Source organism: Rhinatrema bivittatum, chromosome 2 (genome assembly GCF_901001135.1).
Source record: "Rhinatrema bivittatum chromosome 2, aRhiBiv1.1, whole genome shotgun sequence".
NCBI classification, from domain to species: domain Eukaryota; kingdom Metazoa; phylum Chordata; class Amphibia; order Gymnophiona; family Rhinatrematidae; genus Rhinatrema; species Rhinatrema bivittatum.
In genome coordinates, this window is record NC_042616.1 from 589,563,160 (window position 1) to 589,590,530 (window position 27,371).

The 27,371-nt window shown below is 50.7% G+C and overlaps 1 protein-coding gene across 1 annotated transcript in view; it reads right to left on the reverse strand.

Annotated features, from left to right (window-relative positions):
• SMCHD1 (structural maintenance of chromosomes flexible hinge domain containing 1) overlaps window positions 1–27,371 on the reverse strand; it is a 1,156,633-nt gene that overhangs the window by 675,777 nt on the left and 453,485 nt on the right. The window contains 1 exon segment of the mRNA XM_029591083.1: window positions 17,411–17,545. Coding sequence (XP_029446943.1) covers window positions 17,411–17,545 — 135 coding nt within the window.

Sequence of the window (27,371 nt, forward strand, 5' to 3'; positions counted from 1 at the left end):
AGAACTTTATCTGGCTTAGAGCTATTGAGCGGTCCACTGACCCTATGTGGAAGTTGTCCACATGGCCCCCCCAGCCCTGGGAAAAGGCATCGGTAGAAAGCACTATTTGAGACAGGGCAGCCTGGAAGAGGGATCCCCCACTCCAGATTGGAGAGTTTCTCCCACCAGGATAGAGAGACTCTCAGACGTTGCGTGACTGAGACACGGCCTCGAGGTCCTGAAATGCCTGTTGCTATTGAGACACAATGTCCATAATGCTCTGTGCATGCAGAGGCAGGCTAATGGGGTAACATGAACAGAGGCTGCCATGTGGTCCAACAAGTGAAGCAGTAGATGGGCACTCATGCACTGACTGTTGTACAACAAGATTGCCAGTGAGGATAGGGCAAGAGCCCAACTGCAGGGCAGAACACTTTTGCTTGAGTCGTGTCCAGCCTGGATCCTATAAAGTCCAGCTGGGGAGACAGATGAAGGTGGGACTTCAGGTAGTTGATCACAAAACCCAGAGATTGCACGTCCGCATCGTCAGGGCCAAAGTGTTCAGCGCTCCTGCTTGGGAATTGCTTATCTAGCCAGTCGTCTAGATAAGGAAAGATGTGCACCGCACGACGTCTGAGATGCGCTGCCACCACTGCCAGACACTTGAAGATGCGAGGGGCTGAGGCCAAACCAAACGGCTTCACCCTGTACTGGTAGTGAACCTGCCCCACTACAAAGATTCTTCCTGTGTCTGGGGAAGAAGGCAAAGTGGGCATAGGCATCCTTGATGTCGAGGCAGCAGAGCCAGTGCCCCTTCTTGAGTAGAGGGAACAGAGTGCTCCTGCCTCGGTGGGGCCGAAGCATGGGTGCGGGAGCGTTTGGCATTTTTGAGAGCGGACTCCACTACCACAGACTGGTGAGGGAGATGGCGTCTCTTGAAGCCCAAGGACTGCTGCACCAAATAGGTGGCATCCGCCTTCCTATTTACTGGGGAAATGGATATCGGGTGTTCCAACATCCGAAGAAGGTGGTACTTAATAATGTCACGGATAGGAACAGCTACTACATCCTTTGGAACATCGACAAATTGGAGGACCTCAACATTTTATGCTGTGCATCCTCCTCGATGAGGAGCTGGAAGGGAATGGCCTTGGCCATGGCCCATACAAATCCTGAAAACGAGAGGTCCTCTGGGGGAGACCAATGCCTTTTCCTCCAGAGGTGAAGGCTCCGAGAGAGGGTCATCCGATACCTCGGAGGAAGACTCAGAAGAGTCATCTCCCCATGAATCCTATGACCTTTCTCCTCACTGAGGTCCCCGTGGGACCTGTGTGGGTAAGATCTGCACAAATCCCCAGACCTAGGCACCAAGGGCCTTGAGGGAATAGAAGGCACCGATGGAACCATTGGCTCAGTCAGCAGCATGGGCACCGGGGATTTCGGGAGGCCGGATGGCCCAAGCAAAGGCTCAGGGAACTGAGGCCTTGGGATTGCTGCACTGGATGGCACCAGCAGTCAGTGCGTGTCTTCCTCCTCGGAGAACCAAATAATGGGGATCGCTCCCAAGGGGGGCACTGGTAGCCACTGGGGAACCAAAGGTCCCTCGGGCACCAGTTGTGTTGGGAGGATTCCAAGCAGGACCTCCAGATGCTCGAACAGGGGTGCCAGGATAGATGGCACAGGAGCCGGTGGTGGTTTACAGCTCCTTAAGACTCGGAGCACTGCACTCTGCACCCTGTGGCCCAGCTCCTCCTGGAAGTCCTGTGAGGACAGGACTGATGGAGGGAGACGAAGCATCATTGACGCTTCCTCGGAGCTCCGAGGAGGCACGGTGCCCAGCACTGGTATAGGTGGGGAACGTCTAAGTCCATCGGGCCTGCCGGAGGATGGGGCTTTCTTGGTGGTGGCATGGCAACCGCTGGTGCCACATGCCGAATGGTGTTGGTGTTTCCAGGATCTCCCCCTGTGCTCGGCCTGGTCTTTCCCCAGCACAGAGGAAGCAGAGGATCCAGATGTCCTTGAAATTGCTGAAGCCATAGAAGATCGGTCAACATTTCCTTGGTCCCTGGATGATGCTACCAGGGGTGTAGAGAGGGAAGTTGTATGGAGAGTTTCCCTCGACCCCCGATGACCCTGGATCGGGTATGGTTAGAGCAGACATTTTGGGACCAAAACGTTTCTCCATTTTATCAAGTAGTGCACGACAACCCTTGGGGTTGATCTGGTTGCACAACTGATGCCCTCAAACGTCATGTAATGCCGCCAGGCAGAAGATACAAACCTCATGTGGATCCATGATGGACATGGTCCGCGGGCACTGGGAGCATCGGCGAAAACCGGATGCCATGAAAAAAGAAGAAAAAGAACCGGCGAGTGGTCAATGACTGGAGGCCACCGAAAAGCAATGCGCCGGGAATCGAGAAGGTACAAACAGAGAAGGTACAAAAGTTAATCTACCGTGCTGAGGAAGGGACACTGTCCGGAGAAGGGGGACCCGGCGTTTGGACAGAGAAAAAAACAACGAGAATAAACAAGAAAAAAAACTCCTGTGAAGCTGAGCTCCAAAATTGTGAGGCAAGTACACCACGGAAAAAAAGAGACTCAAGGAGGCCCTCGCATGGACGCGCAGATAGTGGCATACTGTGCATGCTCAGTATGCCAAAGGTTCTAGAAACTTTGACAAACGTTTTCCATGCCGGGCTCCATCTGATGATGTCACCCATCTGTGAGGACTACCATCCTGCTTGTCCTATAAGAATGTCTTTTATTCAGTGTAACAATTGTGGTACTTATGTCCCAAGGCATTGCATTGGGGACTTAAGGGTTATCTCCAAATGCAATGCCATCAGCTGTCTACAATGAAAAAAGAAAAGACTCATTTAAAAGTGGCATTTTCTAGGCTTCGAAAATCCTCCTCACAGCATCCAGAATTTCAACGTGAATTTCCAAAGAGGATTCTAAAACCCAGGGAAAAATAGATTACAGTGGGCTCTAGTAGAGCAAGACCTCTGAACCAAACACCTAGTCTCGACTGAGAAACATTCAGTATAACTATCGCCATTCCCACAGTGTCGTCAAATATCCAGAAATACAGTAGCCTCTGGTAGATTAAGGCCTGAGGTGAAGAAATATCCACTGTCTACATTGATACCTTTACATAATGCCTTTTCTGCACTGGAAACTTAAGCTGCTCCTGTAACAGACAGCAAGTGGACATCTGTAAAGAAGAATCCACCCAATGCAACCAAAAACCCTTTAACATTATCAAACCTCAAAAGAAAATTCCTTCTGATAAGAGACTCAAATATTAGAAGAAATAATTTGGAATCTCTTTTCAAAGACAACATAAAAATTAAATGCCTACCAGAGCGGTCTCCCAAGTGGGCCACTGAAACTGCCATAGCTCTGACAGAATGAGCCCTGACATGGGCCCCCAGTTGCAGTCCCACCTGAATATAGCAGAAGGAAATGCAATCTGCCAGCCAGCTGGACAGGGTCTGCTTAACAATCACATCTCCTAATCTATTCCTGTCAAAAGAGATGAAGAGTTGCGTAGACCTCCTATGACATGCTGTTCGCTCCATATAGAAGGCTAAGGCTCTCTTACAATCCAGACTGTGCAGAGCCCATTCACCCTGGTGCGAATTATACTTGGGGGGAAAAAAGGTGGGCAGGATGATTAACTGGTTAAGAAGGAAATCAGTCACCACCTTTGGCAGGAACTTAGGGTGCATGAGCAGAACCTTATCATGAAAAAATTTTGTGCAAGCTGGATACATCAGTAGGGCCTGAAGCTCGCTGACTGCTCGATGAAGTGACCGTGACTAAAATAATGACCTTCCAGGTCAGGTACTTCAGGTCGCAGGTGCGCAGAGGCTCAAAAAGAGCTTTCATGAGCTGAGCCAAACCACACTGAGGTCCCAGGACACAGCAGGCGGCCACAAGTGAGGCTTCAACTCCATTAGACTGCCCATAAACCGACCCACTATGAGCTGCACAGAGATGAGCGAACCATCCACACCCTGATGGTACGTACCAATGGCACTTAGGTGCGCTCTAACAGAGTTGGTTTTTAAGCCAGCGTCCAAAAGGTGCAGAATGTAGTCAAGCAGTTTCAGTGTGGAGCAGGAGAATGGGTCCAAGCTGTGACACTCAGACCACACGGAAAACCTCCTCCACTTCATGCCATAAGACTTCCTAGTGGAAGTCTTCATGGAAGCTACCAAGACCTGAGACACATCATCCGACAAGTCAAGGGGCTGCAGAATTAACCTTTCAACATCCAGGTTGTGAAGGACAAGGCCCTGAGTTTGGGATGGCGCAGTCTGCCCTGATCCAGCGTGACGAGGTCTGGGGAAGTCCCCAGACTGATTGGTTCCCAGAGGGAAAGATCCCGCAGAAGCAGGAACCATATCTGCCTCGGCCAATGAGGGGCTATGAGGATCATAGTCCCCCTGTCCTGTCAAAGCTTCAAGAGAATCTTCGTCACTAGAGGAAGCCGAGGAAATGCATACTGTAAGCCTTTACCCCAATGGCAGGCAAAGGCGTCTGAGGCTGGCTTGCCATCCCCTCTGTACAGGGAGCAGAACTAGTCCACCTTTCTATTGTAGAGGGATGAAAAGAGATCACTGTACAGGATGCCCCAGAGGCAGAAGAGCCGATGTGCCTACAGCTGATTCAGAGACCATTCATGCGATTGGAAGGCCCAACTTAGCCTGTCCACTACCAGTCTCTGTCCTGGCTAGATACATGGCTCGGAGCATCATACCCTCGGACAGAGCCCATGGCACAGGAGGAACTACCTTAGTCCCTCCTGCTTGTTGATGTACTATATCACCACCTGATTGTCTAGATCAGGTCCGTTTTGCTGGTCAGCCAATCTCTGAATGCCCAGAGCACTTATCGGATCACATGGAGCTCCAGGAAGTTGATCTGGCATTGGGCGGACCACCAACCCTGGGTACGGAGGCCTTCGACATGGGCATCCCACTCCAGGGTGGATGCCTCTTTAGTAAGCACAATCTGAGCCGGGGGAGACTGAAAATGAACCCCCTGCTCCAAATTGGGCAGACTCTCCCACCACGACAAAGTTATTGAGAGGCGGAATGACACGGATGTGAACACGAGAGGTCCTGGGCGGCCTGCTGCCACAGGGACCGCAAGGTCCATTGAATTCTACGCATATGCAAGCAATCGAAGGGGGTAACATGGACGGTCATGGCCATGTGACCTAGGAGTTGTAGTATGCGGTCATCAGAGACCTGCTGGCTCCGTTGGACCACTCCTGCCAGGGAAGCCAGCACAACAGCCCAATCGTGGGGAAGAAAGGCCTTGGCCTGAGTCGTGTCTAACCTGGCGCCGATGAAGCAGCACAAGCTGGGACTTCGGATAGGTGATAACAAATCCCAGGGACTCAAACGCCTGAACGGTCAAGCACAGGGACCGTAGCACTCCCTCCTAGGTGGGGCTTTTGATCAGCCTATTGTCCAGGTAGGGAAAACACTTGCACTCCCTTTCAGCGGATGTGCGCACCCACCATGGCCAGGCATTTGTTGAAGACATGTGGAGCTGAGGCAAGGCTGAAGGGTTCTGGAAGTGTTGCGTGCCCACTGCAAACTGGAGATGCTTCCAATGACCGAGGAAGATCCCAATGTGGGTGTATGAATCTTTTAGATCGAGAGAGCACAGCCAGTCCCCACTTTGTAGGAGGGGAATCAGGGTGCCCAAAGAGACCATCTTGAACGTTTTAGAAATTTGTTCAAGGCTTTCAAATCCAAAATAGGGTGGCATCCCCCAGTTCTCTTTGGAATCAGGAAATACCGGGAGTAGAACCCCAGTGGCGGAACGGGCTCAACTGCCCTGGCCGTTGAGGGCAGCCAATACCCCTGGATGCTCAATGGACAGAACCCGCTGGGCCAAATGTCCACAAAGAACCACAGCCAGGAGGGCCTGGCATCAAGAGCATGGTCGGCTGCCTGATGCTCCCTCGCAGCCAGTCAAAACCCCATAGTGGGGCTTGTCTGGGGCGCCGGCTGAGAGTCCGATGCTGTCTAGGGCAGCCCCTAAAGTTCATGAGCTGAGAACGGGCATGAAGGCAGGAGGATAATATTTCCTGTGATGATAAAAGGACCTTCCTTAGGCGCTGTCGAGAGGACTTCCTGGTTGAAGACGGCAAGTCAGACGTACTGGCCGAGAGATGTTGCAAGGTCTCATGGTGATCCTTCAACTGAGTCACAGCATCCCTCACCTTGTCACCAAAAAGGTGTTTGCCAGAACAGGGCAGGTCTGCCAGCTTCTCCTAAAACTCTGACCAGAGATCAGAAGCCCGGAGCCAGCCCATCCTACGGGCCCCAATGCCCGCGGTCGCTACCCTCGCTGCCATCTCAAAATCATATGTGGAACGCACCTCATGTTTGCCACATTCAAGACCCTGCTGGAAGACTGTCAAAAAAGCATTTTGCTGTTGCTGGGGCAAGCGCTCAAACAGGTCCTGGACCTGCTTCCAGAGGTTTTGAGAATATTGCGTCATGTATAGCTGGTAAGAAGGTAAGAAGCAATACAGGCAATCAGCATGGTGCCCTGAAACACCTTACTACCCAGTGCATCAGGTGACCTGTGTTCCCATCCCGAAGAAGCGGAGGCAGGGGTGTGAGAACACTTGGCCTTTTTAAGGCAGACTCCACCACAATCGACTGGTGTTGGTTTATGCTTATTAAACCCCAAGGTGTGCTGGACCAAGTACACTGCCTCAGCCTTCCTATTCACCGGAGGCACAGAGATGGGGTGTTCCCAGATTTGAAAGAGCAGCTCCTTGAAAATCTCATGAAATGGAACAGCCACCACTTCTCCTTCGGGGCATCCACAAACTGAAGAACATCCAGAATTTTGTGCCTGGCATCTTCTTCCATCAGAAATTGGAAGGGAATGGCTTCAGCCATCGCCCGCATGAATCCAACAAAAGTTAAGTCCTCAAATGGAAACCAACACCACTCCTCTGGAGGAGATGGGTCCGAGGGAAGGTCCCCAGAGTCATCAGAAGAAGACTCAGAGGTAGCATCACCCAATGGGTCATAAGGGAGTCATCATCGCTGAGATCACCCAGAGACACCCGTGGAAGGGCTCTTCCCTGGCCCTGCGGCTTGGGCACTGAGGACATCAAGAGCATCGAGGCCCCCGAAGGACCAGAATCAGACCAAGCAACACCGGCCGCGGAAACAAGGGCCTCAATGGTGCCACAAGCTGCAATGGGCCTTCCTCCTCTGAGGACCCCACAATGAGGACAGCACTGGAAAGAGGAGGCAACGGTGCCCACCGGAGTAGAGATAGACCCCCAGGCACCAGCAGCAGCTGCGTGGGGAGAATGCCAAAAAGGACGCCTAAGCGCTCAAGTATCAGTGTTAACAGAGGGCACAAGCTCCGGGAACTGGTGGGGCCAGCGGCTTGATGCCCTGCAGGGCTTGGATGACCGCTAGTTGCACCCGGCATTCCAACACCTCTTGGGAATATGCCAAAGACAGGACGGACGGAGGAGGGGGAGGCATCACCTCCCTCGGAGCTCAGAGGGGCATTGGTGCCGAGCACCAGCAGCAGTGGGGAATGCCTGGGACTCCAGGGTTTGATGGAGGGTGGTGCTTACTCTCTGTGTGATCGCATCGGGGGCATCAAAGCAGGTGCCTGTGACAACCCAAGCCCACTACCATACGAAGATGGAGGCCGGTGGCAATATTTCCTGGACTTCCAGTGCTCGGTCCAGTCTTTCCCTGGCACCAAAAAGGAAGGATACGATCCAGAAGTCCTCGACCGCGGAGGCTGATGACAGTCAATCCCCGGCACCTAGCTCCATTGAGGGCCCCGGTGCAGGGGTGGACAGCAAAGGTTTGGTGTCCATCAGTTCTCCTCGGCCTTTCGGAGTCTATACCCCCGATGCCAGAGTCAAGGGTTCAGACTTCTTCGAGCCAAAGAGCTTCTCCATTTTATCCAGGTAGGCGTGCCGACCCTTGGAGGTCATCTGGTCACAAAAACGACACCCCCAAACTTTGTGAGATGCTCCCAGGCAGAGGATACAAACATCAGAGCTCTGGGGCACCGATGAAAACCCAACAATGCCATAATAAAAGACCCAACGCGCGGTCGATGGCAGGCACTGAAGGAAACACCACCAGGAATCAACCACACAGAAGGAAGAAAATTTACCATGCCACCCAATTAAGCCGGAGGAATGGAGAGGGATACAGCACAGGAAAGTCGAAGAATCAACTGAGAAAAAGCTTTCCAATACCAAAAACAGAGTACAAGCTCCACAACCGTGAGACGATAGCTCCGTGAAAGAGACTGAAGAGGGACCCCCGTGTGGATGCATGGATAATGGCATGCTGGGCATGCTCAGTTTTCCATGCTGGACTCCATCAGATGATGTTATCCATGTGGGAGGACTACCATCCTGCTTGTCCTAGGAGAATACCAGTATTTTATTTTATTTATTTATCGTTTTTTATATACCACGGTACGTAATGCACATCACCTCGGTTTACAGTAAAACAGTAATTCAGCCACAAAAGGCTTTACAATGAACATGTATGTAAAAACTGGGTAAATGTATCATCGGGTCACGCTAGAGAGATAACGTTCCTGGATGAAATAAATGATAGCTTTATGGAGCAATTGGTTCAGGAACCGACGAGAGAGGGAGCAATTTTAGATCTAATTCTCAGTGGAGCACAGGACTTGGTGAGAGAGGTAACGGTGGTGGGGCCACTTGGCAATAGTGATCATAATATGATCAAATTGGATTTAATGACTGGAAAAAGAACAGTGTGCAAATCCAAGGCTCTCGTGCTAAACTTTCAAAAGGGAAACTTTGATAAAATGAGAAAAATTGTTAGAAAAAAACTGAAAGGAGCAGCTACAAAAGTAAAAAATGTCCAAGAAGCGTGGTCATTGTTAAAAAATACCATTCTAGAAGCACAGTCCAGATGTATTCCACACATTAAGAAAGGTGGAAAGAAGGCAAAACGATTACCGGCATGGTTAAAAGGGGAGGTGAAAGAAACTATTTTAGCCAAAAGATCTTCATTCAAAAATTGGAAGAAGGATCCAACAGAAGAAAATAGGATAAAGCATAAACATTGGCAAGTTAAATGTAAGACATTGATAAGACAGGCTAAGAGAGAATTTGAAAAGAAGTTGGCAGTAGAGACAAAAACTCACAGTAAAAACTTTTTTAAATATATCCGAAGCAGAAAGCCTGTGAGGGAGTCAGTTGGACCGTTAGATGATCGAGGGGTTAAAGGGGCACTTAGAGAAGATAAGGCCATCGCGGAAAGATTAAATGATTTCTTTGCTTCGGTATTTACTGAAGAGGATGTTGGGGAGGTACCCGTAATGGAGAAGGTTTTCATGGGTAATGATTCAGATGGACTGAATCAAATCATGGTGAACGTAGAAGATGTGGTAGGCCTGATTGACAAACTGAAGAGTAGTAAATCACCTGGACCGGATGGTATACACCCCAGAGTTCTGAAGGAACTAAAAAATGAAATTTCAGACCTATTAGTAAAAATTTGTAACTTATCATTAAAATCATCCGTTGTACTTGAAGACTGGAGGATAGCAAATGTAACCCCAATATTTAAAAAGGGCTCCAGGGGCGATCCGGGAAACTACAGACCGGTTAGCCTGACTTCAGTGCCAGGAAAAATAGTGGAAAGTGTTCTAAACATCAAAATCACAGAACATATAGAAAGACATGGTTTAATGGATCAAAGTCAACATGGCTTTACCCAGGGCAAGTCTTGCCTTACAAATCTGCTTCACTTTTTTGAAGGAGTTAATAAACATGTGGATAAAGGTGAACCGGTAGATATAGTATACTTGGATTTTCAGAAGGCGTTTGACAAAGTTCTTCATGAGAGGCTTCTAGGAAAAGTAAAAAGTCATGGGATAGGTGGCGATGTCCTTTCGTGGATTGCAAACTGGCTAAAAGACAGGAAACAGAGAGTAGGATTAAATGGGCAATTTTCTCATGGAAGGGAGTGGACAGTAGAGTGCCTCAGGGATCTGTATTGGGACCCTTACTTTTCAATATATTTATAAATGATCTGGAAAGAAATACGACGAGTGAGATAATCAAATTTGCAGATGACACAAAATTGTTCAGAGTAGTTAAATCACAAGCAGATTGTGATAAATTGCAGGAAGACCTTGTGAGACTGGAAAATTGGGCATCCAAATGGCAGATGAAATTTAATGTGGATAAGTGCAAGGTGATGCATATAGGGAAAAATAACCCATGCTATAATTACACAATGTTGGGTTCCATATTAGGTGCTACAAGCCAAGAAAGAGATCTAGGTGTCACAGTGGATAACACATTGAAATCGTTGGTACAGGTTGCTGTGGCAGTCAAAAAAGCAAACAGAATGTTGGGAATTATTAGAAAGGGAATGGTGAATAAAACGGAAAATGTCATAATGCCTCTGTATCGCTCCATGGTGAGACCGCACCTTGAATACTGTGTACAATTCTGGTCGCCGCATCTCAAAAAAGATATAATTGCGATGGAGAAGGTACAGAGAAGGGCTACCAAAATGATAAGGGGAATGGAACAGCTCCCCTATGAAGAAAGACTAAAGAGGTTAGGACTTTTCAGCTTGGAGAAGAGACGACTGAGGGGGGATATGATAGAGGTGTTTAAAATCATGAGAGGTCTAGAACGGGTAGATGTGAATCGGTTATTTACTCTTTCAGATAGTAGAAAGACTAGGGGGCACTCCATGAAGTTAGTATGGGGCACATTTAAAACTAATCGGAGAAAGTTCTTTTTTACTCAACGCCCAATTAAACTCTGGAATTTGTTGCCAGAGGATGTGGTTAGTGCAGTTAGTATAGCTGTGTTTAAAAAAGGATTGAATAAGTTCTTGGAGGAGAAGTCCATTACCTGCTATTAAGTTCACTTAGAGAATAGCCACTGCCATTAGCAATGGTAACATGGAATAGACTTAGTTTTTGGTACTTGCCAGGTTCTTATGACCTGGATTGGCCACTGTTGGAAACAGAATGCTGGGCTTGATGGACCCTTGGTCTGACCCAGTATGGCATTTTCTTAACATAGGTCCTGACTTTTATGATTTAGGGTACTGATATGCAGACATAAGTGAAAAAGCACAGGACTGCTAAGGCCAAGCCCATAGCAAAATACATGAGCACAGTCTGAATTTTCAAGAAAGCTCATCACCCAGTAAAAATGTTGCTAATAGTAAATTTTTTATGGGTTATCATAAGACTTGGGAATAATTGAATGGCGTGGCAGTTGCTACCCCTAAGAGAAACATGGGAGTAACCTGTATGGCATGGCAGATACTACCATAAGAAGCTTGCTGGGCAGTCTGGATGGACCATTTGGTCCTTTTCTGCCATCATTGTTACTATAAAGAAAAACAAAATATAAAATTTACATAAGACTTCAAATGAATTAACTGGTTGGCAGATTCTTTGCTTAAACTTAATATGAGATAGCCATAATCCAAGTAATTATAAGAGCCAATAGGAAAATTAGTTCTTACCTGTTAATTTTCGTTCCTGTAGTACCACGGATCAGTCCAGACAATGGGTTGAGCCTCCTTTCCAGCAGGTGGAGACAGACTAAAACTTGAAGGATGCCCTATATCAGGACAGAGCCTATTCTCTAACCCTTCAGTATAACGTTTGTCAAAGCATAAAACAAGAAACCCAAGAATAGGATCAAGCAAGTAACTATAAAGCTCAACGGAGCAAATATAGAATAATGTAGAAAAACATAGAATACGTATACGCTCTTGCATCGACTTGGTATAAGAAAACGACCAAGGCTTCCGGTGTAATTGCTCAGTAATCTTGCACAAAGAAAAAACGAGGAAAATCTGCAGACCTGGAAGAAAATAAGCTTCGAGAGGACAGAAGACAAACAGGGAAGGGCGTCTGGACTGATCCGTGGTACTACAGGAACGAAAATTAACAGGTAAGAACTAATTTTCCTTTCCTGTACGTACCCGGATCAGTCCAGACAGTGGGATGTACCAAAGCTTCCCTAAACTGGGTGGGACCGAGACAGTCCCGCTCAAAGCACTTGCCGCCCAAAAGAACCGAACACCGGAGCGTGTACATCCAGATGGTAGTGCCGAGCAAAAGTGTGCAGAGACGTCCAAGTGGCGGCCCTGCAAATCTCCTGCGGGGAGACAGATTGACTCTCCGCCCAAGAAGTAGCCTGGGAACGCAGAGAATGGGCCTTCAGACCCTCAGGAAGCGGACGACCTTGACAAAGATACGCCGAAGAAATGGCTTCCTTCAACCACCGCACAATCGTGGTCTTAGAAGCCTGTTTACCCCGGTTGGGACCACTCCAAAGGACGAAGAGATGATCCGATACCCAGAAGTCATTGGTGACCTGGAGATAGCGAAGCAAGACTCGTTTTACATCTAGCCGACGGAGGTCGCCACCAGCCGTACCCGCAATCTCCTCCGAAGAGAACGCTGGGAGTTCGACCGACTGGTTGACATGAAAAGCGGAGACAACCTTAGGCAAGAAGGAAGGAACCGTCCTGAGAGAAAACCCCGGAATCCGAGAAACGCAAGGGCTCCCGACAGGACAGCGCCTGAAGCTCGGAAATGCGGCGAGCAGAGGAAATAGAGACCAGAAAGACAGCTTTGAGAGTAAGATCCTTGAGCGTAGCGTGGCGAAGAGGCTCAAAGGGAGCCGCACAGAGAGCACGAAGGACCAGGTTGAGACTCCACGACGAACATGTGGCCCGAGAGGGGGGGTGGAGGTGTCTGACGCCCCCTCAGGAAACGAATCACGTCCAGGTGAGCCACTAAGGCATGACCGTCCACCCGACCCAGGAGAGAGTCGAGCGCAGAGACTTGAACGCGTAGAGAACTGAAGGAGAGGCCCTTAGAGAGACCCTTCTGAAGAAAAGAAAGAACCAAAGGGATCGAGGCGGAGCACGCCGGGACACCCGCCTCCGTACACGCGGACTCACAAACCTTCCAGATGCGCACATAGGCCAGAAAAGTCGACTGCTTCCGGGCTCGCAGTAGGGTAGAGATGACCTCCTCCCTATAACCTTTGCGCCTCAGGCGATGCCATTCAAAAGCCAGGCCGCTAGACAGAAGCGATCGGCCTGGTCGAAAAATACAGGACCCTGCCAGAGGAGACGAGGAAGATGACAGAGGCACAGGGGCCCGTCCACCGCTAGATTGATGAGATCCGCGAACCACTGCCTTCGCGGCCACTCGGGAGCGACGAGAATCACCGGACCCGGTGGAGCTCGATTCTCCTGAGGATTTTCCCCACCAGAGGCCACGGGGGAAACACGTACAGAAGGACGTCCGCTGGCCAAGGCAGAGCCAGAGCATCCACGCCCTCTGCGCCATGCTCCCTCCAGCGGCTGAAGAACCAATTGGCCTTGGCATTGCGCAGAGTCGCCATGAGATCGAGGTGAGGGGGACCCCACCTGTCCACAATCAGAGCCATGGCCGCGTCCGAGAGTTCCCACTCTCCCAGATCGAGTGACTGCCGGCTGAGAAAGTCAGCTTGAACATTGTCTTTGCCTGCGATGTGAGAGGCCGCAAGGCACTGTAGGTGACGCTCCGCCCAAGCAAGGAGACGGCTGGCTTCCAAGGCTACCAGGGGACTGCGAGTGCCCCCTTGGCAAATGATGTAGGCGACTGTGCTAGAGTTGTTGGACAGAACTCGTACCGCCTTGCCGCAGACTAGGGGAAGGAACTCCTGAAGAGCCAGGCGGACCGCCAAAGTTTCCAGTCGATTGATGTGCCAGCGTGACTGAATCTGCGACCATGTTCCCTGGGTGGACTGAGAAAGGCAGACCGCACCCCAGCCCAACAGGCTTGCATCCATGGTCACTATCGTCCACTGTGGAGCTTGAAGAGGCATCCGTTGCAGAAGATGAGGAAGAGACAGCCACCACTGTAATTCATCGGCAGAAGAATCCAAGAACGGAAAGACTACGTGGAACTGCTCCGACACTGGCTGCCAACGGAACAGCAAAGCTTTCTGCAACGGATGTATATGCGCAAAGGCCCAGGGGACAAGGTGGATGGTAGAAGCCATGGATCCCAGGACTTGGAGATAATCCCAGGCTGTAGGAGAAGGTAGCGCAATCAGATTCCGGACCTGATCGATCAGCTTGAGGGCGCGTGCCCGTGGCAAGAAAACCTTGCCTACTCGGGTGTCGAAGTGAGCTCCCAGAAATTCCAACTCCTGGGAGGGCTGAAGCTTGCTCTTGGAAAAGTTCACTATCCACCCGAGGGAGGCAAGGAGCTCCAGGACGTGATCCACCGCCCACTGGCAAGAGGTCTCCGACTTGGCCCGAATGAGCCAATCGTCCAGATAGGGATGGACGAGAATCCCCTCCCGGCGCAAGGCCGCCGCTACTACTACCATGACCTTCGTGAAGGTGCGAGGAGCGGTCGCGAGGCTGAAGGGGAGAGCTCGAAACTGGAAGTCCTGGTTGAGAATGTGGAATCGGAGATACTTCTGGTAGTCGCGGTGGATGGGAATATGGAAGTACGCTTCTGTGAGATCGAGGGAAGCAAGGAACTCTCCAGACGGACCGCCGCAATGACCGCCCGCAGGGTTTCCATGCGGAAGTGGGGGATCTTGAGGGCCCTATTGACCCTCTTGAGGTCCAGGATGGGGCGGAAGGACCCGTCCTTTTTGGGCACGGTGAAGTAAATAGAATACTGGCCGGCGCCAAGCTCCCTTTCCGGGACTGGGACCACCGCCCCCAGATCCAGAAGCTTGGAGAGAGTCTGGACCACCGCGTCCCTCTTGGCCCGTCCGCAAGGCGAAAAAAGAAAGAGATCCGGCAGTTCCCTGACGAGCTCGAAAGCGTACCCGTCTTTGATAATGTTGAGGACCCACTGATCCGACATGATCTTGACCCATTCCTTGAAGAATAGGGAGAGGCAGCCGCCGAGGTAAAGGACCGAGGAATGGGTCAGCTGAACTTCATTGCGTGGCAGGTTTGGTGGTGGCACGCACGGCTGGCCCTCGCGAAAGGGCCGCCTGCCACGAAAGGACTGCGACCAGGACTGAGCACGAGCAGACCCCCTCGCCGAACCGCCTCGCCCCAAGAAGCGAAGCGACGCTGGCCCCTGAAGCGAGAGCGGGAGGACGCGAAGGATCGGGAAGACTTAGGGCGGTCCTCCGGTAGCTTATGGACCTTGTTGTCAGCCAAGGAGTCCATAAGCTTCTCGAGATCCTCGCCAAAAAGCATCTTACCTTTGAAGGGCAGCGAGCCCAGCCAAGTCTTCGAGGACTGATCAGCCGACCAGTGGCGTAGCCAAAGGAGCCTCTGGGCAGCGACTGCCGAAACCATCGCCTTCGCCTGCACACGGACCAGATCGTAGAGGGCGTCCAATACATGGGCGGTTACTGCCTCCAGACGTTCGGCTTGTTCTGCCTCACCTGGCGGAAGATCCTGGGTGCAGCGTAACTGTTGAACCCACTGAAGGCCCACCCGCATCATGAGGCTGCTACAGCAAGACGCTCGGACCCCGAGGGCCAGAAGGTCGAAGATGCGCTTCAGGTGAGCCTCCAACTTTCGATCTTGTGGATCCTTCAAAGCCGTGGAACCTTCCACAGGGATCGTGGTGTGCTTGGCCACCGTAGAGACATAGGAATCTACCGAGGGATATCGCAGCAGCTCCAAGCCCTCTTCCGGGAGGGGATAGAGCTTATCCATCGCATGCCCCACCCGGAGCGAACCCTCAGGAGCCTCCCATTCCCGAAGGATAAGAGCTTGAGCATGGGGTGGAATGGAAAGGCCGAGGCCAGAGCCCGGAGCCCCCCCAGAACCGGGTTCATATCCTTAGGGAGCGAGGCCATGAGATTATCCACGGAGGGACTTTCCAGACCCAGCTCCTACAACACAAAGGGAAGGAGGGGCTCTAATTCCTCCTTACGAAAAAGACGAAGGGCTCTGGGGTCATCCCCCTCTAGGGGAGAGGGCATCCGCCGAATCCGAGGAAGCAGCGGGGTCCAAGGACCCGGGAGACACCGGGGGGGAGGAAGGGGGGCACCCCCGGAACCACCCGCACCCTAACTGGTCCGAGGCTCCGCAGCCGGTCCAGCGGTCAAAGGCGCTGAGCGAGGGATTTTTGGTGGGGGGGGGGGGGGGGGGGGCTTTCGTCCTGCTCATGCAAGCTAGCTAAGTAAGATTTGTGTATGAGGAGGACGAAATCTTCTGAAAAAGGGACCCTGGATTTGCCGGGGGGGGGGGGGGGGGGGGGGGGGGGGGTGAGGGAAGATCAGGATGTCCCTTCCTGGGCACCCGCAGGGGGCAAATCGGGGGTTAAATCAAAAAAATCTGGCCCCCCAGCCCCAGGGAGCACTGAAATCGCCCTGATGAAAACTCCAAGATGGCGGCCGTTCCCGGGCTCTGCCGACCCGGGAAAGGCCTGGCCATGCCGGGAGGAGTGGAGCCCCGGGCTAAATTTGCTTGTCCTGCCGAGGAGGGACCTTCCCCCCACCCGGCAGGCAAGCACTGCAGAGGCCCTGACGCGAAAAACGCGAAGAAGGCAGCCCACAAGAAAGGCAGGCAGACTGCCGGGACATAGCTAAGTCGCGGCTGAAGAAAAAAAAGCTGAAAAAAAGCTTGATTGACAGCCTGCATAGCAGGAGAGAGCAGGAGGGAAACCTGCTGCCTTCTGCTTGTCTGTCTGCCGGTTCTAGGCCTACTCTGACCAGAAAAAATTGAAAAAAGCTGGTCAACTGCTGCCAATAAGTTAGAGGTAGGTGAGTACCTGCAACTTATTTAAAGTTTGAAACTAATGTTTTGTTTTGTTTTTTTTACTGAGCGCAGCAGCAGGTTCAAAACCCTCTCGGCAGCCAGATGGGGGGGAACGAGGCCCAGAGAGCGTCGGTCCCCACACCTGGAAGCGTCCACGGACTCAGGCTATGCAGGGAACCCCCTCCTGCAAAAGGGGCAAAGCCCCCGAGCCGGGCAAGAGCTGGGAGACGGCACCGCCTCCCACACAGAAACAGGAAAAATCACTAAAAAGAAGGCAAAATTCCCTTCTAGTTTTTTTTTTTTTGACAAGAAATACTTGCTTGAGCCTAGCAAAGAAAGAAGAAAAAGGCTGACTAGCCTACAGCAGAGAACCGAAGGGGAGATGCTGCACCTGCTGGAGACAGACGAATACTGAAGGGTTAGAGGATAGGCTCTGTCCTGATATAGGGCATCCTTCAAGTTTTAGTCTGTCTCCACCTGCTGGAAAGGAGGCTCAACCCACTGTCTGGACTGATCTGGGTATGTACAGGAATACAAGAATGCTTCCTTCCCTGGGTGTTTGTTTTGATTAGAGCAATATAAATAACATTTCCCATATCTCTTCATTTTGTTCCTCAATGTTAATACAAAAATACATTACTTACAGGTATTTCAATCCTTGCTTTTAGTATATGATCTTTCTTTAGACTTTGTACATGCACTGCTGGGCCGGTTAAAATTCCTGTTCCAGTATTACTGCAATCCACCATGTAGACTGGAAGGCTCTGAGCACCTAAAAACTAAATATACAATTCAAGAAAGATGACTTGAAAATTTTCTCATACTCTATGTACATAATAGAGTAAAATAAACTAATACGCACAAGGATAAGATTATGTTTGTACATCATGACATTTGACAAAAAAAATAGGGCTAATATTAGCCTACAACAAATTCAACCCTCAACAATTTTGCTAAAACTCTACTGGTGATTGCTAAAACTTTTTTTTTTTTTAAATTATTTTTATATACCAACATTCAATCTCAATTGAGATATCACACCAGTTTACATTCAGGTACTGTAGGTATTTTTCTATCCCCAGAGGGCTTACAATCTAAGTTTTTGTACCTGAGGCAATGGATGGTAAAGTGACTTGCCCAAGGTAATAAGGAGTGACAGCTGGACTTAAACTCTGGTCTCCTGGTTCATAGTCCACTGCTCTTTACTTGCACAGGGTGGAGCCAGGGTTTGCTTGCACAGGGTGGAGCCATACTCCACTGCTCTTTAGTTGCACAGGGTGGAGCCAGGGCTATCTCCCCATTTTCTCAAGCATACCAACACTTCTACTGACCCATTCAGTGCTACAAGACAGCACACACTGCTTCAGTATACCATAACGTTTGGAATCCTCACCTCTCTCAGTCATTGTGCTAAATTTCTCCCAAAAATGGGGAGAAAATCAGTAGAAAAAAAAAAATCAGTGTTTACCACTGATTTTCTTCTTTTTTATTCACTCTAATAAACATTGATAAATTCCCAGGAAAAATACAAAAAACTGAAAATGAAGGTCCCTAAAAAAAATGCATATTGGTCTTTGTCATGAGACCATAATGCAAAAGTCAAATTATCCTAGATAAACTGCAAATTTTTAGACAAATACATTTTTCAAGGATCTCAAAGCACAATACCTGTCTTTTACCTACTAAGCAAGCAGGAGTAGAATTCCAACAATAAAATGAAATGGCAATTAAGAATACAGAAAACAAAAACTGAACCCAACAGAGGACAGAGCCAAACCTCCATTGTTGAGCTGCTGTTTTCAGAATATATGCACAAAACATTTATAAGAATATAAGAAATTGCCATACTGGGGGTCAGACCAAGGGTCCATCAAGCCCAGCATCCTCTTTCCAACAGTGGTCAACCCAGACAACAAGTACGTGGCATGTACCCAAAACACTAAGTAGATAGCAAATGTTGCTTACCTGTAACAGGTGTTCTCACAGGACAGCAGGATGTTAGTCCTCACATATGGGTGACATCTCAGGATGGAGCACAATCACGGAACACTTTTGTCAAAGTTTCTAGAGCTTTGACTGGCCCCTACTGGGCATGCCCAGCATGGCACTAACCCTGCAGCCAGCAGGAGTCCCTCCTTCAGTCTTATTTAAAAGCTACAGGCAGTGCCAAAAAAGAAAAATAATAAAACGAACCCAACACCGCGTGGTGGCGGGCGGGTTTCGTGAGGACTAATATCCTGCTGTCCTGTGAGAACACCTGTTACAGGTAAGCAACATTTGCTTTCTCACAAGACAAGCAGGATGGTAGTCCTCACATATGGGTGAGTAACGAGCTGAGGATGTCCGAACATGCACCAAATGTAGCCAAAGGCGTGCAACAGGCACAACTGGGGCGGAATTTGGTAGAGGGCATCCTCAACCCCAACAGGCAGATGGAAGGGGTGTTGGTACGTCACATCGTAAATAAGTTACACGAGACAGACTGGCCGAAGATGGAATCTTGCTTCCGGCTTTGTCTAAGCAATAGTGGGCTGTAAAGCTATGGAGAGAACTCGAAGTGGCAGCCCTGCAAATGTCAGGAAGCGGCACCGATCGTAGGTGTGCTACTGAAGTTGCCATGGTCCTCACAGAGTATGCCTTGACACGGTCTTGGAGTGGAATGCCCGCGTGCTGATAGCAAAAGAATATGCAGTCCACTAGCCAGGAGGAGAGAGTCTGCTTACCCACAGGCTGCCCCAATTTGTTAGACTGGAAAGACACAAATAATTGAGTGCTCTTCCTGTGAGCAACTGTACGGTCTAGGTAGAACGCTAGAGCTCTTTTTCAGTCAAGGGTATGCAAAGCCTGCTCACCTGGATTGGAATGGGGCCTGGGAAAGAAGATAGGTAGTATAATGGATTGATTGAGATGAAAATCCAAAACTACCTTAGGTAAGAATTTAGGGTGAGTGCGAAGTACCGCCCGGTCTTGCAGACGTTTAGTGTAAGGCGGATAGGTAACTAGGGCCTGCAATCCACTAACTCTGCGAGCCGAAGTGATTGCCAGAAGGAAAATCACTTTCCATGTGAGATAGTGAAGTTCACAGGATTGGAGAGGCTCAAATGGTGAGATTACTTACCTGATAATCTCGTTTTCCTTAGTGTAGACAGATGGACTCAGAACAAGTGGGTATAGTGTGCTCGTGCTAGCAGTTGGAGACGGATCTGACGTCAGCACGGGTACATATACCCCCACAGGAAGTGAAGCTCTTCAGTAATCTTCCTTGCAAAAGCTGTTATGGATATATGTGTACTGACGATCAATGAAATAGTGAAAACAGGATTCCCCTGACCGATTGATAGTAGCTGGAGACCGCCAGCATTCCCAACCGGAAGGTGTCGACACCTGGTAGAGTGGACGTACTCATGTAAGAAGTGATAAGGCGTACCTTGAATCGGTGAAACCCATGTATACAGGCAGCTGGGTGGGATGCTGAGTCCATCTGTCTACACTAAGGAAAACGAGATTATCAGGTAAGTAATCTCACCATTTCCTGTCGTGTAGCCAGATGGACTCAGAACAAGTGGGATGTACAAAAGCTTTACTCCCGGACTGGGCGGGAGGCTGCTTGAGGACCGTGTAAAACCGCCCTCGCAAATGCTGTGTCCTCCCTGGCCTGGACATCCAGACGGTAAAATCTGGAGAAGGTATGGAGGGAGGACCACGTCGCCGCTTTACATATTTCTGCAGGCGACAGCATCCTAGATTCTGCCCAAGATGCTGCTTGGGCTCTGGTAGAATGGGCCTTGACTTGTAGAGGCAGTGACTTCCCGGCCTCTACGTAGGCCGCTCTGATGACTTCTTTAATCCAGCAGGCGATGGTGGGCCGAGAGGCCGCTTCTCCTTGTTTCTTCCCGCTGTGAAGGACGAACAGATGGTCAGTCTTTCGTACTGTTTCTGTCATGTCCCATCTGGGCAGCAATCTGCCGATGTCGAGATGGCGTAGCAAACGCCCTTCCTCTGATTTCTTCAAACCCGCCGTGGTAGGCAGAGATATGGTCTGGTTGAGGTGAAATTGTGAGACTACCTTAGTCAAGAAGGATGGAACTGTGCGAAGATGGATAGCCTCTGGAGTGATCCTGAGAAAGGGATCACGGCAAGACAGTGCTTGTAGCTCCGAGATGCGGTGTGCTGAACATACAGCCAGCAAGAACACCATCTTCAAAGTGAGAGAACGGAGAGACAGGCCCCGAAGGGGTCTGAAGGTGGATCCCGCGAGGAAATCCAAAACTATGTTGAGGTTCCACAAAGGCACTGGCCACTTCAGTGGCGGACGAATGTGCTTGACTCCTTTCAGGAAGCGAGAAACATCTGGGTGCGTGGCAATGGTCTTGCCATCCCTCCTGGGACCGTAGCAAGACAGCGCAGCCACCTGAACCCTTGATGGAGCTGAGGGAGAGACCCTTCTGAAGCCCGTCCTGTAGAAAATCCAAAACAATAGAAATTGTGGTCGCATGTGGATTGGTGTTGTGAGTATCGCACCAGTCTTCAAATATTCTCCAGATCCTTACGAAGGTGAGGGAGGTGGAAAACTTGCGGGCTCGGAGGAGTGTATCTATCACTGGCTCCGAGTAACCTCTTTTCTTCAGTCTAGCCCTCTCAATGGGCAGACCGTAAGAGAGAATTGAGCTGGATGCTCGTGAAGGATGGAACCTTGACGTAGCAGGTCCCTGAGTGGAGGCAGGGGAAGGGGCTCCCCTGCCAGTAGTCTTCTCATGTCCACGTACCAGGGTCTTCTTGGCCAGTCTGGTGCCACTAGAAGAACTAGGCCCCGGTGCTTCTGAATCTTGTGGATAAGGGCGCCCAGCAGAGGCCATGGAGGAAAAGCGTATAGCAGAGTCCCTGGAGGCCATGGCTGAACCAGGGCGTCAATCCCGTGAGAGTACAGATCTCGCTTGCGGCTGAAGTATCTGGGTACTTGAGCATTGGACCTGTCCGCTAATAAGTCCATGTCCGGAATCCCCCAGTGATCCACAATCATCTGGAAGGCTGTGGGCGACAGCTGCCATTCCCCCGGATTTAGGCTTTCTCTGCTGAGGAAGTCTGCCGTGGTGTTGTCCTTTCCGGAAATGTGGGCGGAGATGTCCTGAAGATTCGCCTCTGCCCAAGCCATCAGCGGGGCTATCTCTAGAGACACCTGTCGGCTTCTGGTTCTGCCCTGACGGTTGATTTATGCCACCGTGGTGGTGTTGTCGGACATCACTCTGACTGCCCGATTTCGCAGTCTGTGAGCAAATTGCATGCAGGCTAACCGGACTGCCCTTGCCTCGAGGCGATTGATGTTCCACCCCGCTTCTTCTCTGTTCCACCGCCCTTGGGCAGTGAGTTCTTCGCAGTGTGCTCCCCATCCGCTCACGCTGGCATCTGTGGTGAGCAGAATCCACGTGGGGGAGGACATCTTCGATCCCCTGATCGTGTGGTTCGGCTGCAACCACCACCGTAACTGTGTCCGCACTCTGGCCGGCAGAGGTTAGGTGCGTGGAATAATTTCGGAAGTGGGAGCTCCAGCGAGAGAGCAGGGAGTGTTGTAGAGGTCTCATATGGGCCCTTGCCCAGGGCACCACTTCCAGGGTGGAGGCCATGAGGACGAGAACCTGCAGATAATCCCAAGCTATGGGCTGGCTGGCTCCCATCAAGGACCGGAGACACGTCTGAAGTTTTAACCTTCTCTTGGTAGTGAGACTGACTCTGTCTGCCTGGGTGTCGAACTGGACTCCCAGGTATTCCAGTGATTGGGAAGGCTGTAGGCAACTCTTTTTGAGGTTGACTACCCATCCCAGGCTTTCCAGAAGGGCGATCACTCTGTTGGTTACCCGATGGCTCTCCTCCCGTGATATCGCCCTGATCAGCCAATCTTCCAGGTAGGGATGGACGAGGATTCCTTCCCGTCTGAGCGCCGCTGCTACCACTACGACCACCTTGGTGAAGGTCCGCGGCGACATGGCTAACCCGAAAGGCAGAGCCCGGAATTGGAAGTGGCGTCCCAGAACCTTGAAGCGTAGATAGCGCTGATGATCCGGATATGCAGGTAGGCTTCTGACAAGTCTAAGGCCGTGAGGAATTCTCCTGGCTGAACTGCGGTCTTGACTGAGCGCAGTTTTCATGCGAAACCTCGGGACCCTTAAGTATCGGTTGACTGACTTGAGGTCCAGTACGGGCCGGAAGGTGCCCTCTTTCTTGGGTACCATGAAATAAATGGAATAATGACCAGAATCCATTTCCCATGCAGGCACTGGGATTATGGCTTTCAAGGACAGGAGCCTCGCCAGGGTAACTTCTAATGCCACCCTCTTGTGGCTTGGACACGGAGACTCCACAAACCTGTCCGGAGGGGTGTGATGGAAATCCAGATAATAACCCTCTCGGATGATGACGAGGACCCACTGGTCCGACGTAATCTCGACCCATCTGGGGTAGAAGAGGGTTAACCTGCCCCCTATAGCTCCGTCCCCCGGATGGATCGGCTGACTCTCATTGGGAGGCGCGGCCGGGCCCTGAACCCGAGCCGGCTCCCCTCTTCTGCTGTTTGGGCCGAAAGGACTGGTTCCTGGCCTGAGGAAGAGGTGCCTGGTAGCGACCCCTATAGGGAATGAAGCGTTGGGAGCTTCTGCCTCTGGATGGCCTTGGAAAGGCGCGCTGGTTCCTTCCGAACCTGTCTTCCGGCAGTCGAGGTATTGGAGCATTGTTCCTGACCTGTGACAAACAGGAACGCGTCACCACTGTGCAGCAGGTTGCGATTCGCAAAGACAGAGCTGCCACCTCAAATGTCTGTTTCAGGATGGCGTCCAGTCGCTGGTCGTGAGGCTCCTTGAGGGCCACCCCCCCCCTCCACTGGAATAGTAGTGCGCTTGACCACCGCGCTAACCAAGGCGTCCACCTGAGGGCACGCCATCATGTTCTTGATTGCCGGATCCAGGGGGTACATGCCTATCGGGCTCTGACCCCCTTTGAATGAGGCCGCTGGTGCAGCCCATTCCAGATCTATCAGTTGCTGTGTGGCTTGCAAGAAGGGAACATGGCGGGCTGTAGGACGAAGACCTTTCAGCAGAAGGTTCTGAGTAGATGGCCCCGTAGTGCTGGGGTCTGTAATATCCAACTCTGCCAGGCACTGAGTTACTAGGTCGGAGAGATCTTCCTTGGGGAAGAACCTCCTCATGGTTCGATATGGCTCAATCCCCGAGGGAAGTTCCCCCTCCTCGGAGGGTTCTGATTCGTCCTCTGAGATATCTGGGTCTGCCTGAACCGGACTGCCCGGAGGCGGGTGTGCTTGCCCACGATAAGGGTGCGAAGGTCCAGGGGCAGGATCCGCTGGAGCAGCAACAGGAGCAGCAGCAACAGCAGCAGCAGGGCCTGTACGGGAAGCTGATTGCATCTGTACAAAGGCATGGATCCCCTTAAAGAAATCCACCCAGGAAATAGAAGTGGTCTCAAGTCGTCGGGGTACCAGGTCCCCCGGGATCCCAGGTTGTTCGAGACTGCCCGCGAGATCCGGGGTGGCCCCTGGGGAACTGTCAACAAACCTTGGTTGAGACTGGTCCTGGCCTGAGGCTCCCAGTGCCTCCTCACATTGGGCACAAAGGGAGTCTGGCTCCTCGCTGTGCGAGGCCCTAAGTTGGCATGCTGAGCAGAGGCCGAGGGCTTTCACGCTGGAATCAGGCGGTGCTGCCGCCGGAGACACCGGGGCGTCATAATGTTCCATCGCTGAAAAATATAATATGTGCACAATACAATATGCGCTCAATAATAAGCGGCAGCTATATATGCTTAATACAATATGCGCTCAATACAATATGCGCTCAACAATAAGCGGCAGCTATATACACTTAATACAATATGCGCTCAATACAATATGCGCTCAATAATAAGCGGCAGCTAAATATGCTTAATACAATATGTGCTCAATACAATATGCGCTCAACAATAAGCGGCAGCTATATACGCTTAATACAATATGCGCTCAATACAATATGCGCTCAACAATATGCGGCAGTTATATATGCCTAATACAATATGCGCTCAACAATATGCGGTCAGCAATATACGCTCAATACAATATATACTCAATAATATGCGGTCAGTAATATACAACACACGCTCCAAATATGCGCTCAATACGATACAGGCGCCTATCATGGGCGCTCAATACCTTAAGAAGGCCGACAAAATGGCGACCTCCGCGGCGTGCCGGATACAGGCAACGCCGCCGATCCTCGTACCTCGGAGACCAAAAGTAAGAGATGTACGCCTTACCTGATCCTCGGCGCTTCCCGGCTGAAACCCGGGCGGTCTCCGGCTGTGGGGGGAGAGGGGAAATACCGTCACCGCCGCGCTTGAGGAATGCACCCGCTGCCTCCCAAGTCCACACCGGGACCGAGGCGCCTCTTAGCCCACCCAAGCCTCGCTCAGGGGCTGGGCCCCTGCCGCGATTCGGCCACCGGACCGAGGCCAAACCTCCGAGGGATTGTGGAAATCACCTCGGGAAACTCAACTGGCGGAGGGACCGAATGGTATCACCGCAGGAGTGCGGGGCTCGATGTTCCTGTAGAAATTTAGTAAGTAGAAAGTAGAAAATAGAAAGTAGATTGGAAACATGCTCAGCGAGCGTGCAGGCTCTCCAAACTGCTTTGGAGACGGTAATTACTGAAGAGCTTCACTTCCTGTGGGGGTATATGTACCCATGCTGATGTCAGATCAGTCTCCAACTGCTAGCACGAGCACACTATACCCACTTGTTCTGAGTCCATCTGGCTACACGACAGGAAATGAGCCGACCCAAAACCAGGTTGAGGTCCCAAGAAGGACGCAGTGGAGGCTTGAGGTGAAGCAAGCCCTTCAAGAAGCGTGTTACAAGGGGTTGCACTGAGATAGGGACATCCCCGATACCTTCATGGAAAGCGGATACCACACTGACATGCATTCTAATGGAGGAAGTTTTGAGACTTGACTCTGACAAGTGCCAGAGATAGTCTAGAAACTTCGGGATGGGACAGGTAAAAGGATCAAGGGCCTGAGAAGAGCACCATGACGTAAACCTGTTCCATTTGTAGGAATACGATTTTCTCGTGGAAGGCTTCCGTGAAGCAATCAAGACACAGGAAACTGGATCAGAAAGGTTAAACGGCTGAAGGATTAACCTTTCAACATCCATGCTGTCAAGGACAGGGCACGAAGGTTGGGGTGGCGAAGGCACCCATCGTTTTGAGTTATTAGAAGCGGGTCTGTTCCCAGAGGAATGTGCCTGCGAATGGAAAGATCCTGAATGATTGGAAACCACACTTGGCGGGGCCAGTGGGATGCTATTAGGATCATGGTTCCCTTGTCCTGACGTAACTTCACGAGAGTCTTCGAGAGAGTGGAAGTGGAGGGAATGCATATAGGAGACCGGTTGCCCATGATAGGGAGAAAGCGTCTCTTGGCTGACAGTGTTGGCTGCGAGTGAAAGAGCAGAAGTTTTCTACTTTGCGGTTTTGAGGGGACACAAAGAGGTCTATTTGAGGATAACCCCATTGGTGGAAGATCGAGTTCGCTGCTGAGGGGTTGAAGACCACTTGTGCGGTTCAAATGTGCAACTGAGCTTGTCTGCCAACACGTTGTCCACTCCCAGCAAGTAGGTGGCCCTGGGGTACATTGAGTGGGAGAGGGCCTCCGCCCATATCTGTGCAGCTTCCTGACACAGAAGGTAGGATCCTGTCCCTCCCTGTTTGTTGATGTACCACATGGCCACCTGGTTGTCTGTCTGGATCAGGATGACTTGATTGGACAGGAGATCCTGAAATACTCAGAGCGTATCTTATTGCTCGAAGCTCCAGGAAATTTATTTGGCTTCCTCTGGAGACCAGGAACCTTGTGTCTGGAGATCGGCCACATGGGCTCACCACCCGAAGTTGGAAGCATCGGTGGTTAGAGTTATTTGAGGGTTTGGCGCCTGAAAGGGCAAGCAATGTAGAAGATTGATGTGATTCGTCCACCAGGTGAGAGACAGACGGAGTGAGTCGGTGACATGGACAATTGTATGACTCTCATGGCCAAGCGGGCCATTGGTGTGACCTGAACTGAGGACGCCATATGTTCTAAAAGAATGAGAAAACGATGCGCAGTCATCGAGTGTTGAGACTGCAGCTGTTGTGCCAGAGACACGAGGGTGAGGGCTCGTTGTCGAGGCAGGAAAGCCTTTGACTGTAAGGTGTCCCAAGTCTGCCCCAATGAAGATAAGGTTTGAGATGGGACTAAGGAGGATTTGCGTAATTGACGAGAAATCCGAACGAAGTTAGAGTGTATAAGGTGAGATGTAGGGAGGACAAAGTGGCTTGCTGAGTCGGAGCCCTGAATAACCAATCGTCCAGATAGGGGTAGACGTGGACACCTTGAGTCCTGAGGAAGGCGGCAACTACGATGAGGCATTTTCTAAACACTCGTGGTGCCGATGCTAGGCCGAATGGAAGCACTCAATATTTGACTATGGAAATATTTTTTCCTGCTTTTTCTGTTTTATGTAAACCGGTATGATTTGCATTTTAATGTAAGAATGTCAGTATATAAAAATTATAAATAAATAAATAAATAAAT